Genomic DNA, 14,672 nt, shown 5'->3' with positions numbered 1-14,672 from the left:
CGAGAAATGATCTCTAACACAATCTCGTTACGACTTAGGAGGGTCACTTAAAATGACAATGGAGAGATTTACTTTGAACAACGACAAACAAAAGCGTAAGTGAGCGTTACATGCATTGTGCTTGTCTAGTGGTTGTGACTTAAAACTTGGCGTTCGTACATCTAGTTGCCATTTGTCAACTTAGATATTGGTTCTTAGTTCTTACATATGATTAAGACGTCATTATTTTTTAGCAGATAAGGGATTATTTTATCTTAAACATCTATCAAGTTTTCTAATTAATTATTTAAAACAATATCTTAACAATTTTTTTTCTCAATTTTATCTTTCTTTTTATCTAATAAAAGTTGTGTTGGCAAGAGAATCTATACAAACACACTAGAAAAGTTAATAAAAAAGTTAATTGTCTTGGTCAACTTACAATAGTAAAGAAAATAGATTAACTAATTTTAAATCATATATGTTTTTAACTTATTTTTAACTTTATATATTATGACATTTTGCCACATTACATCATATTTTTTTTTTGTCCCAACTCAAGTTAGATTAGATTAAAAAAAAAAATCCCATCTTCTTTCAATTGGGACATACAGTATATATACTTTCTTATCTTATTCTGCCATATTGAATTTTTAATAATACATACACATTTAAAGTATATATTTATTTTCTATGTGCAATCCAACACTTAATTTAAAATCTATACTAGTATTTTTGCAGCAGTTTTTGCCTAAAAATATTTTTTGAAAAGTTTTTACATTTAATGTCATTTAATGCTTATATTCATATCCAAACAAGTTTAGCTCTCTCTACTATCCTTATAACCAAACACAATTAAAATATTTTAAATATTTATATATATAATATTCTTTAATTAATATAGATATTTAGAAAATTTATTTCAGATTAAAAAAAAATTATTCTTCTATCATCACTTTTTGATTTTAAATTTTAAATGTAGTGAATCATCATATAATACATAAAGTTAATAAAAAAAAATATTTTTCGTGCATATGTTATGATTTGAATTTTTTTTAAAACAAACATATATTACTCAATTAATATAAAAATTTTGTATTCAACATACATATATAGTAAATTTTTTGTATATAATAAATTATAAAACTTTAAGAAGTTTATAATTTATAACTGATATATCTAAACTTAATAAAAAAGTTTAAAATTATTAACATTTAAACATATTAAATTTTCAAAATAACATGACGGGTTATATGACATTACAGGATTGAACTGATAATACTAAAAAATAAACTATCATTAATATGATATCTCAATACGGGTTAAATCTTCATCTTACTATTTTAATAACACCAATATCAAAAATGTCGAATCAAACTGATTTAATTAAAATTGTATTAAACAAAAATTATTGTGCGGTATACCACGGATTATATACTAAATACTACAATTAACAAAAAAAATATATTAACAAAATTAGTATTAAAAAAATAAATTAACAAAAAAAAAATTACTCTGCGGTGTACCGCAGGTCATAATCTAGTAAATCGTTAAAACACCACGTGTAACTGTAGACTATGATGTAATGTGGCAAAATGTCATAATTTAAATTATACTATAACTAACAGTCATCATATTCCAACTGAGGTCTTTAAATTCAAGCCGATATGAAAATCAAGTGGTAGATGGAAAGAAAGAATCCTACATTTATTTCTCTACTTAATTCTCCTAAAACAATGAAAAATTAATCTTATTCCATCTTAAAAGGATCCTTGCATATTCTTTTTAATAAAGTACTTTCCATGTGGATTAATTAGAGTAAAGATTGAGTTTCCCATTTTTGTTGAATAAATAAATACATATATTCTTATCTTTGTAACCCTATGTATAAATAAGAAGCCTAATCGCTTTCTCTTCCCTTCATCCCACAAAAAAAAAAGCCAAAGAAGAGAAAATGGCGTCTAGGTTTCTGACTCTTTTTGTGTTGTCTCTCTTCTTCGTCCTCGCCGCTTCGATGAACCAAGAAAAAGTCTTTGACGTCAGAAACTACGGTGCTTACGCCGACGGCAAAAGAGACAATAGTTTGGCGTTTACAAAGGCGTGGAACGACGCTTGCCAGTGGAGTAGCGGGAGATCAACGGTCTATATTGCTCCCGGAGTATTCTATCTCCGTCAAGTAACGTTCGCTGGTCCTTGCAAAAACTCTATTACTTTTTTGGTCAAAGGAACATTATTAGCTCCTCAGAATCCTAACTTCATCAACCAAGAAGAATGGATACTTTTCGAGTACGTCGATAGCCTCACCGTCACTGGCGGCGGGTTACTTGACGGCCAAGGGTCTTATTCTTGGCCACTCAATGATTGTAACAAGAACAGTAATTGTCGTCCACTAGCTATGAACATTGGTTTTGCCTTCGTTACTCACTCGAGGATTGACGGCATAAGATCCATCAACAGCAAAATGGGACATTTCAACCTATACGGTGTCAGTGATTTTAACATTTCAGGCGTTACCATCACTGCTCCTGGAGATAGCCCTAACACCGACGGAATCAAGATCGGGAGATCTAGCAATATGCATATCCGCGACGTCACTATTGGAACCGGTGACGATTGTATCGCAATCCTTGATGGAACCACCAATTTGGATATCTCTCGTGTCAGGTAACTGAAACTCTAACCCAATCTCTCACTAGCTGAAACATTTTTACATTGAAATTAACGAAAGAGATATAGATGAAGATTTTGATTTTGATTTTATTTTCTTTCTAAGATTATTTTTTAATAATTAGTTTATTTGTTTCCCTAGCTATTTAATTAGTGCAAGATTTTTTTCAAACTTTTCTTCTTTGTTAGTCATTTGTTTATTTATATATTTCTTTTACAAAAAATCAATAAGTGCAACCATATGCAACCTTAATCAATCTAAGCCTCATAATATAAACTTCACTAACTACAAAAATAACAAAAGACAAACTCGTTAGATAAATGACATTTTATTACTTACGTAAACTATAAAATATGATAATATTCTTGAAACTTTTTTTTTTCCTAACGTTAATCCAATATTTGATATCTTCCAAAAACAGGTGCGGACCAGGGCACGGGATTAGTGTTGGGAGCCTCGGGAGATACAAAGAGGAGAAAAACGTGCAGGGCTTAACCGTCAGAGACTCGGTTTTCATCGGCACAACCGACGGTTTACGCATCAAAACATGGGCTAAGTCGGTCTCGGAGATCTCGGTTTCGAATTTCTTGTACGAGAATATCCAAATGATCAATGTTGGAAACCCTATCATCATTGATCAGCAGTATTGTCCAAACGGACTATGCGACAGTTCTGGAAAGTATGCGTCTCATGTTCAGATCAAAAATGTGAAGTACAACCAAATTTGGGGAACTTCGACGACCAAAGAGGCTTTGAATATGCAATGTAGTAGAGCGTTTCCTTGTCAAGGCGTTGAGCTCTCAAACATCAACTTGAAGTACGTTGGAAGCGACGGTCTAGTCACGGCTTTGTGTCAGAACGTTGGTGGTTCCATTCGTGGCACAATTGTACCGGGAAATTGCCTGATTTGATCTTTTATTCGAACATTGGTTATTGGATGTTTTATATTTTTTTAGGACTATAGGTTTTGTTTCGATGCAATACTGGAAGCTACTAAAAACCTACTTAAACATCCAAATAAATTTTGGGATGTGAATGGTTTGCTACGGTATATAAACGCATCATATGTAGGAAAAGATAAAAAAGAGTTGGTCCTAATATAGATCTCGGTCGACCTTTTTATTCATTTCTACAATTATATTTACTAGGATTTAACCCACGGTACACCGCAGGATAATATTTTTAATTTTAAAAATTTTAAAACTTATATTATACTTATTTGTTATTTTATTATTGTTTTATTAATTTAAAAAAAAAATTACAGGTATTTGATTTCAAATTTCAAATCAAACAATAATAAAATTTAAGTATATAATTTTTGTAGTGTTTTCAAGGTTTTAACTTGTGTGGTATATGTATAGTCTAGTAATACATTTATCTCATGGTAAACATCTAAAAGTGTTTAAAAAAAACAATTCCACTTAACTCCCTATATGGGATTAATGCCAAACCATCTCACCAAAATCAAAATAAGTTTTCGCGTAAAAAAAAATCAAAATAAGTTTTTTTTTTATCAAGTTTAATTATGTTAATTGTTTTACCAAATTAGCATATTTTTATAGTTTATAATTTTCCATATCAATATATGTAGTTTATGATAATTAATAGAATTTTATTTTTTTTGGTAATTCCTCAAAAATAAAAACTAAACCAAATTATATGAGGGGCTTTCAACATATTTAATGTGACATTTTATAATTGGATTTTCGATTTAGAAAATTTATTAATGTTAATACAATTATGGATATTGTAAACATTTGTTATGGAAAATCTGTTGTGTATCATTTAAATTTGAGAAATTCTAATATTCATAAAAATAGTTTTGAAGATTTAATGGGTTAAAACTTTAATGGGTAGAGTTGTTTTTGGAAAATCGGAATATATAGATATTGTTAAGATTTTTATGGCAATAAATGTGAGAAATGTTGGCCAGTTTAAGAAAGTTTAGTATTTGAATTCTTCTGCAATGTTATTTATGGAATTGTTTTAGGGGTTAATGTTGTAAAATAAAAAATAAATAAGTAAAACTGAAAGGGATTAAACCAAAATATACTTCAAAAATATTAATATAGATAAATAAAGTCATTGTTTATGCAGCCCACTGTTACCTTTGACCTTTTTATTGTTATACTATTCCTCACATTTTTACAAGATTGATGAGTTTTTTTTCTTTCTTTTTCTAATTCGTTTGGAGTTTATAAATTGTATTACTAGTATTCCTGGTTATACCGTGATTTTCGAACTTTGGTGTAGGCTTTTTTCAGTCTATCTTGTTTATAGTGGTTTACAAAAAAAAATACTCCCTCCGTTTCATAATATAGTATGTTTAGAGAAGTATTTTTGTCTCATAATATAGGATATTTTCAAGTTTTAATGTGTGACAACCCGTCCCGCGGACCCCACTAGCCCACCGCTAGCTGCCCCAACGGACCGTCCGTGGACCCTGCTAGCCCTCCTAACGGACCGTAAGCTGGCCCTGCAGGGCATCGATCCTAACCCATCACTGTGGATATCCTAATCCACCAGTAGGTTATTGGTGCGCCAGGCGTTCCTCGAACCATGGTCCCCACTCTTTAACAACCTTCCCACAGGACAAGTTGCCACCAATTGACCTGGATTTGGATGAATAGTTCTATTTGCCCAATGAGGGGTTAGGATGGTTTTTATGTGACAACCCGTCCCGCGGACCCCACTAGCCCACCGCTAGCTGCCCCAACGGACCGTTCGTGGACCCTACTAGCCCACTGCTAGCCGTCCCAACGGACCGTAAGCTGGCCCTGCAGGGCATCGATCCTAACCCATCACTGTGGATATCCTAATCCACTAGTAGGTTATTGGTGCGCCAGGCGTTCCTCGAACCCTTGTCCCCACCCTTTAACAACCTTCCCACAGGACAAGTTGCCACCAATTGACCTGCAGATCAATTGGTGACAGCTTGTCCTGTGGGAAGGTTGTTGATATGAAACCACTATATGATGGTACTTTCCTTATCGACGAGCATAAGAGCCGCGTCGTGGTTTTTGATCGATATCTAGATGCAACGAACGCACCTAGTCGCTACAAAGCTTACATCATTGGAGAAAAGGGATACTTCAGAGAAGTGGATCTCGGGAAAATTGTCGAACCATATAGTAATTTGCCTAACGTGCTCTCTTATGTTCCAAGTGCAGTGTGTTCTTTTGACTCTTGGATCTGATGGGACTAAAATTTTACACTTATATTATATACCTAATCAGATCCACGATTCACTATAATCTCTTCAGAACAGAGCTTGCTTGATTGCTCTTGTTCGGTATCTCTGTGGTAATCTTGTAAAAGTTAGTACTTAGTAAGCTTCACTCATTATATTGGATTCAAGAATGTTGCAAATTGTACATTTAAAAGTAAATGACATGATTTTGATTAATTGGTTGTTTAGTACATATCATTGATATATAAAAAAAACAAAACAAAACAAAACGATTTGAATTATAAGGATTTGATTTTAGATATTATCCATTAATTGTATATTTAGTTTTTTTTTTTTTTTTTGAACAACCTTCTTAAACAATTGACATATATATATCTTTACAAAAAAAACAATCAAAATATATATATATATATATATTTTTTTTGTCAACCATTGGGCCACAACTGGCCGGCCCATTAGCCAAATTCCTACATTCGTAGGAACCAGGACTTGATCCCGGGTGTGATGGTGCCTTCTACAAATGGACTTACCTCCTGCCACTGTACCAAGGTCACTTCAAAATATATTTTCAATTGAAAACAAATATTAAGTAAGTAGATTTTGTGCTTACATATTTTTCTAATTAATGGAATCTAGTAAACACTGGGCGTTAGCATTGCCCAATGCGCAGGCGGCAGGACAGAGCTGGCTTCTTGTTCCCTGGATTGCTCTTGTTGGGTATCTCTGCGGCAATCTTGTAAAAGTTAGCATGTTAATAAGCTTCACTAGAGCTCATTAAATTGGATTCAAGAATGTTGCAAATTATGCCAATTATTATTTTTAACAGTTGGCCTTTTGGGGGCTAGGAAAATGCCAATGGGGTGATTCATTTTGTTTTGTATAAGCTACTGGCTATATTATTAAGCATTGCACGTAGATACAAATTAAGTCTTGTTTGATGAACTCAAGTTCCTTGACAAGTTGAAGCACACACATGCTCATTCTTGTTGGTTTGTATTCCCTTAAGAGCATGCGTCATTTAAAGAATGTTTCCTTCTCTTCCTATGTTTAAATATTATTTCAAGCAGGAAAAAAAGTAAAACTGTAGATACAATCACCTTAATTATTGTATTTTCCTAGAAAAAAGAAAATTAAAAAACATAACGAAGTCGATTATGTCCCTGAGACGTTAAGAAGAAATTAAACCCTAATTTCTATTCCATCGATCCTTGAAACAAAAATTAACAATGGCAAAGATGTCGGATCTTCCACGAGAATTGGTAGAGGCGATAGTCTCTAGGGTTCCAGTGAAATCGATGAGAGAAGTCCGATTGACTTGCAAAACGTGGAACAGTTTATCGAAGCACATTGGTAAAGCAGCAGTTGCAAGGGACGGGGAGTTTATGGGGATCATGTTGCTAAATTATAGAGTTTTTCTAATAAGCCTTAATCTCCATGGAATTCACAACGACACTGATCATCCATTTATAAAGCTTACAAGTAAACTTATTAGCCTAAACGATCATGATGATGTACTTATATATCAAATATATCACTGCGAGGGTTTATTGTTATGCACTACGGAAGAAAACACACGGCTCGTGGTATGGAACCCTTATACAGGGAAAACTCGGTTTATTTGCGTCGAACACAGATCTCTTGAGGGATACGCCCACGTTATCGGATATGACAAGAGCGAATCGTGTCGCGCCTATAAAATTTTGAGATTTGGTACTTCTCCCAGGATGAATGGATGTGAGAACGAGATCTACGATTTCAAGTCTAATTCATGGAGGGTTCTTGATGTTACTCCTAGCCGGGATATAGAGCTTTTATTAGGGGGCGTGTCTGTGAAGGGAAATACGTACTGGCGTGCTATAGCTGACGACGACGTACCTGATTTCTTACTCTGTTTTGATTTTACTAAAGAGAGATTTGGACCTCATCTGCCTCTACCGTCTGAGTCTTATTATGATACTGTGACTCTATCTTCATTTGGAGATGAGCAGCTTGCTGTGTTATTCCAGCCTTTGAATAGTTATGGGATGGAGATTTGGGTGACTACTAAGATAGAGCCCAGTGCCGTGTCGTGGAGCAAGTTCTTAGCCGTTGATGATATGAGACCACTAGATGATGGGAGTTTCCTTATCGACGAGCACAAGAGCCGCGTCGTGGTTTTTGATGGAGTTGGAACGAACCCCACTCGCTACAAAGCTTACATCATTGGAGAAAAGGGATTCTTCAGAAAAGTGGATCTCAGGAAAATTACCAAACCACATGGTAAATTGGCTACGTGCTCTTATGTTCCAAGTGCAGTGTGTTCTTTCGACTCTTGGATCTGATGGGATTAAAATTTTACACTTTTAAATCAACTCTACTTATATCTACCTAATCAGATCCACGATTCACTTAATCTCCTTTGTAAGACCTGGCAAGTGATCTGCACACCACTCAGCCAGTTTTTACTCTTAGCGACACCATTTTCTTTTTGCTATTTTGAAGTCTTCCGGTGAATTATACACTAGATTCGGACCCGCACGTACGTGCGGAGTTGATTTCAAAACTAAATTTTCTTTAAATTTTATAAAATATTATATATGTACGATGTTATATTTATTTGTATAATTATTGTTTATCAGTGTTTGAAATAATAAAAGTTTCACATAAATTTGAATTTCACACGACGATAGATCCGAAAAGAATGTGAAACGGATTAGTAACTGGTCAGATTTGTATGAGCTATAAAAATGGATTAAAAAATTGTCAAAAAGTCTAAAACTTCCAAAACCGAATGATCTAAATTTTCAAGCGGGTCAAACCCCTCACGATAGGCATGCATTTGAACCGGATTAGTAATGTGTTAAACTTGTATTAATATTATATATTATATAATATAAATCTGAAAATTAGGTATTTAATTATATATTTTGTTTATTTCCAAAAGTTTGCAAATAACCTAAAAATATGTGGCTGTTAAACCTTAAAATTTTTAAAAAATCATAAAAACCTGATTGGCAAATAAAATACTTTTAAGTCTTTTAAATGCTTTTATTTAAAGCCTTAAAAGCCTTCAACAATCAGGGGTTATGTGAATTTGATGACTGCACCCAAGCTGTTTTAAAATGGTTTCGTCCTTGCTTCTTGTGTGATCCTTGTTTTATATTGAGTTGGATTTTTACATAATTTTCAGGTTTGGTAGTGATTTAATCTTTGTTTAACCATAAAGTAACATAATTTAACTACATAATGTAAATGACTAAATGGCTAATAAATTAGAAATGAATAACCAATTGTTACAAAAACATAAGATATCTATTTTATTGTTGTGTCAATAACCTTTACACTTATAACTTGTATTTAGAAGGCTGTGACGACCATTTAAATATTTATTGGAAAATTTCTATTATATTTTTTAAAATATAAAAATTTATTAACATGAGATTGAGATTATAAGACAGTTCTGTAGAATTCTCGACTATGTTGACCTTGAACCCTGCATAAACACACCCTAATTATTAGCTAATTTAAATAAGACATAACAAATACCAAATAATTAGATTCTTAATGTTAATGTATGCGTAAAACATACCTATGACTTTGATTTCTGAGTCAAATATATCGATCCAAAGTTTGCCATCTACAAAAACAAAGCACACAAATTAATAAAACACAAAAATCACCTTTAAAAAGTCAAGAAAAATTACAGAATTTAACATTATAATCTCGCAAAAATGTTAAACTTTAGGAATTTTTAGTTGTTTGTATAAATTTATATCACCAACTATTATTTTGAAGAACTTCTAAACAAATCCAAAGAATCAATCTCTACACTACTTATCTGTCCAAATCTTCCCTGCACAATCAAACCACAATATGTTGTGACCTACCCAAATCCTCCCTGAAATAGCATCCCCCAACATCAAAACACTACATCCGCCAAATAATTTTTTTTGTTGACATATTAATAAAGAATTTATAAGTGTGAAGATTGATTGGTGTAAATCATAATAGGAAGCAAAAAAAGATAAGCATATGCATGCTCATGCCATTTTATACAAATAGAGGTGAGAAATATTAATTCTCTTAACTTCTCATCTGCTTTATAAATTGAACAGAAACTATTTAATCAAATAACAGAAACAGAATAATATAGAAAAATGATAACTCATACAGATTTTGGAATACTTTCAGAATTCATTGTCATATTCAAAAATAATCCATCTCTTCATGCTCTTAAACCTATACTTAGAAAATTGAGACCACCCTGAAAATTAGCATATGTTATAATCTTTGTATACAAAAGTTTAAACTTGTGACCTTAAATTAGGAGACGGCTCCTTAGGCTTCTCAAGCTATGTTTACTCTAAAATCTACATTAACACATTGTAGTTGTTAGCTTATTTAAATAAAATCTAACAAAGAACAAATAATTATAAATAAAAAGAGAGACATAGATTAAACGGAACATGTTAACATGCATATAACAATCTGGAAAAAAATAGACTTAAGAGTTTTTGTTAAGTTGAAAATGATTTAATTACTACATTATTTATACAACAACAAAAAAGTTGTTTAAAATGTAAGTTGCTAAGATTTTGTAAATTAGAATATTTCTAATTCCGAAATTTTGGTATAAATTGTCAAATATGTTTTTTTTAATTAATCACATATATATTTTTGTAGAAGATATTATAAGATTGAATTTTCCTAATATTAGCAATATAATTTTAATGTTATAAGGAAAGAAATAAAGTATGATGTGCTAATTACGTGGGTTGATTTTCTTTTCTTTAAGTGTAGTACCTAATTTATGTGGATAGAGTTGTTTGGATTTAATGGCATGTACAAACGAATATTGTGTTACCATATTTTTTATTTCCAATTTTTATGTATTAATAATCATTTAATATTTGTTTGACTAGTACACTTAAATATCAATCTGTTTGGTTCTGATTTTGTGGCTAAACATATCACATATAATATTTGTTTGGTTTTATAGTTTCCTCATTAATTATTTATGTTTGGATTCAAGGATTACACATATCCTTATTCTTATTTGAATGGCATTTCATTGTAATAATCTCTAACTCTATGTCTACTTATTAAAAATGCTTCCCTTTTAATAGTATAGATTTTTTCAAAGTCTATTCTTGTTTTTTTTTTTTTTTCCTCCTGCCATTAAACCAACAAAACTTGAATGAATATAAAGTTGTTGGTGGTCTACAAGAGGTTTCTAATATAAAGTTGTTCAATGTTATCAAGAACAATTACACTTTGGTTCTCAAAGACTTTATAACAAGTTACAACGATTTTCTCTTCATCATTCCATAAGACAAATTGTTTCTTAAATACACAAGAAAGATGTTCAGTAATTAACTGCCAACCAAATAAATACAGAACGTCAATGAGTGGGAGACAATTCCAATAATATGGGAGAACACACAATGTCATATCTCATTCAATCTTGACCAAGTCAATCTCGGTTTACTCTGGTTATCTGATGAGAAACATTCTTAAAATTTGTTACACTTTGGCATCAACTATGCTTGCTTTCCTAGCCAGATCCAAGACTCTCATTTCACCTCCTTCGTAGAAGACCAATTAGATAGATGGAAAGTGGTCGGCAACATCACTCAACCAGCTACTTTGAGATGCTGTGTATCATCATTCTTCTCATGGCAATACCATTTGTTTTGCTATTTAATTTGAAGTGTTTCCAATGAAATATGAAGTTTTTGCTAATCAGATACTTTGATACAAAGTAAGAATTCTTTTGTATTCTTTCCTACCTTTAAACAAATAATTAAACCTGTGGAGTTGGTGATCAACAAAATGGTTCTAATGGAATCTAGTAGATAAGTGTCTGTGGAGTTGAAAATCAGAAGGCATAAATACATGAACTCGAAGTCAGTGATGTTACCTAATCTGTTGGAAATAACAAGCGGGTTCCTCTGGCGTCCCTTCTACTACAATCAGTCCAGAACAAGTTAATTTTGCGGTTGAAGCGTTCATTACCAAGAGAAAATCCAAAATCTTTTTCAGTGATCAGGGATGAACTATACAAACCGGCCAGCCTCTAAATCCCAAACTTCTCATCCCCTGAAGGGAAATCAGTTATGTATCATTTGCAAGTTCATATCGTACGGATGTAGACTAAATATGATCTGACGAAATAAAACAGAGGCAGACTCAACCTTTAAAACAAAGTTTTGTGGGAAACATACCCAGAAAAAAATTTGCAGCTACCAAGAGCCAATATCTCAACCGGTAAAGATCTCTGGCAAAAGCCTATAAGTCACTAGTTCGAGTGGAGGTTGGTACTAGACCATATAGCATGCCCTGCTCTCAGAGCAGGTGTATGGTAAATATTGTGTATGTTATTATTTCAATAAAGCATCAAATAAGATTATATATATCTTTATTTAATATGTATGGATTTAACTTATTTTTTGTAATTTGTTGTATGTTTTTAAAAATTCTAGATTTGAATCTGTGGTTTGTTTTTTTTTTTTGAAATTTTTAAGGAGATGATAGAGATTTTTTGTATATAAAAAAAGAAGTCAATTGCATATTTATGATATTTTGTTAATGTTAGAAACCTCATTAATTTGGTAAAGAGATTTAAAGCGATTTTATTTTATGTGAATAAACTTATTTGATTTGATCAATTTAGTATATTTTACTTATTGAGTTTTATAAAATTTTGTAGGGACATTACTATTACTACTAGGATGTCGGCCCGTGCGAAATGATTAACATTGTTAATTTCACATTTCGAGTGAAAATGTTTTGGTAATTTTTTAACTGTATAATATAAAAGTCATAAATAATGACTAAGATGAATTAATCAAATTAGTTAAATAAAATATTTGTTATATAAATAAAAATAAAAAATCAATTCAGTGACGATAAGAGAATAATGTTAAAGATATATAAATCTAAGTTTACTGAATCATATTCAAATAATCAATTTTGAAAGATATTCACATAGAATAAAATTTAAATTATTATTCTATCAAAATTTATAAAAAATAATAAGAGAATCAGAGAGAAAGAGCTCATAGCTGCAACTGCAACCAACCAAATTGACTAAAAAGATAAATCTAGGAAAAAATAGAAATCATAATTAATTACCTAAATTAATACTTGAAAGAGATGATCAATACAGTTAGGTGGAAAACGATACCAAACAAAAGCTAGATGAATAAATCAGTAAATAAAACAATCCAAATTTTTTAACAAAGATGAGTGAATTAATGTTGATTAATAAATTGAAAGAAAATAATACTCAGAATTTTTAAATTTGGAAGTATTAAACAATAGTCAAATAACAAAAACTCTTTTTAGGGTCCATAAAAATATAAATATATATAAACAAAGAGGTGTGAAACAAAAATGTGCGAAAACTAACAAATGTGAACATTGAAAGCTGGGAGTACGACGAAGAAACACAATCGTTGGATCAAAATAGTGCAACTTTTAGGATCATTAACAAATCTAAACAGTTAGATGAGATAATAAAAATAATTTTTATTAACTTGACCCCTAAAAGTGAGTTTGCTATAATATATAAACATATAAATCTATGATTTTATTTAATAACTTGTAAGTTTAAAAAATACTCAGAAAACAATAAGTTTGAAACTTGTTTTTGTATTCCATTAAAGTTTATATATAATAAACAAAGAGGTGTAAAATATAAAGGAGTAAAACATAGAGGTGTGAAAAAATTAATAGGTGCAATTTTTGAAAGATGGGGGTACGACGAAGAGATGCAAAAATATGAAAATAAAGACGTGTGAAACAAAAATGTGTGAAACAAAAAGATACAAAAACTAACAAGTGCAAACATTGAAATCAAGGGGTAGGACGAAGAAACATAATTATTGGATCAAAATACTGCAACTTTATATAAACAAAGAGGTGTAAAACAAAAAAGTGTGAAAACTAACGGGTGCCTACATGGAAAGTTGGGGGTGCAACGAAGAAACACAATTGTTGGATAGAGTCTTTGAAACTTTTGAGATCATTAACAAAAGGTGAGATCATTAATAATAATACTTAAATAACAAAAACTCTTTTCAAAATTTATAAAAATTTGTACATATATAAAAACAAAAATGTGCAAAAACAAATAAGTGTGAAACAAAGGTGTGAAACAAAGGTGTGAAACAAAAAGGTGCGAAAACTAACAAGTGCAACCATTGAAAGCTAGGGGTACGACGAAGAAACACAATTGTTGGATCAAAATATTGCAACTTTATATAAACAAAGAGGTGTAAAACAAAAGGGTGTGAAACTAACGGGTGCCAACATAGAAAGCCGAAGAAACACAATTGTTGAACCGAAACTTTGCAACTTTTGAGATCATTAACAAAGGGTGAGATCATTAATCATACTCAAAGAACAAAAACTATTTTCAAAGTCCATAAAAATCTGTATGTATATAAAAACAAAGAGTGTGAAAACAAAAAGGTGTGAAACAAAAAGGTGTGAAACAAAAACGTGCGAAAACTAACAAGTGCAACCATTGAAAGCTAGGAGTACAACGAAGAAACACAATTGTTCGATCAAAACATTGCAACTTAATATAAACAAAGAGGTGTAAAACAAAAGGGTGTGAAAACTAACAGGTGCCAACATGGAAAGCAGGGGGTGCAACGAAGAAACACAATTGTTGGACCAAAACTTTGCAACTTTGAGATTATTAACAAAGGGTGAGATCACTTGTAACACTCAAAGAACAAAAACTCTTCCAAAGTCCATAAAAATCTGTATATATATATATATATATATATATATATATATAAATAAAAAGTGTGAAAACAAAGAGGTGTGAAACAAAAAGGTGCGAAA

The 14,672-nt window shown here is 31.4% G+C and overlaps 2 protein-coding genes and 1 long non-coding RNA gene across 3 annotated transcripts; 2 read left to right on the top strand and 1 right to left on the bottom strand.

The window, feature by feature from the left end:
- Window positions 1-1,871: 1,871 nt before the first annotated feature.
- Window positions 1,872-3,773, top strand: LOC104786261 (exopolygalacturonase-like). Its single transcript, XM_010511621.3, has 2 exons — window positions 1,872-2,643; window positions 3,069-3,773. Exons 1-2 carry the CDS (start codon window positions 1,934-1,936, stop codon window positions 3,556-3,558), a joined length of 1,200 nt encoding a protein of 399 aa, XP_010509923.1. The 5' UTR covers window positions 1,872-1,933; the 3' UTR covers window positions 3,559-3,773.
- Window positions 3,774-7,072: 3,299 nt separating this feature from the next.
- Window positions 7,073-13,139, top strand: LOC104789037 (putative F-box protein At3g17620). The gene is made up of 2 exons (XM_010514789.2): window positions 7,073-8,133; window positions 13,109-13,139. Exons 1-2 carry the CDS (start codon window positions 7,073-7,075, stop codon window positions 13,137-13,139), a joined length of 1,092 nt encoding a protein of 363 aa, XP_010513091.2.
- LOC147943416 (uncharacterized) lies at window positions 11,116-12,198 on the bottom strand. Its single transcript, XR_015557455.1, has 2 exons — window positions 12,041-12,198; window positions 11,116-11,915 (listed from the first exon to the last, which is right to left on the bottom strand). It is a non-coding gene; the product is annotated as an uncharacterized LOC147943416 (long non-coding RNA).
- Window positions 13,140-14,672: the final 1,533 nt, after the last annotated feature.

Source organism: Camelina sativa, chromosome 5 (assembly GCF_030686135.1).
Source record: "Camelina sativa cultivar CO46 ecotype springtype chromosome 5, ASM3068613v1".
Taxonomy (NCBI): Eukaryota; Viridiplantae; Streptophyta; class Magnoliopsida; order Brassicales; family Brassicaceae; genus Camelina; species Camelina sativa.
This window is presented reverse-complemented; position numbering and strand designations above follow the sequence as displayed.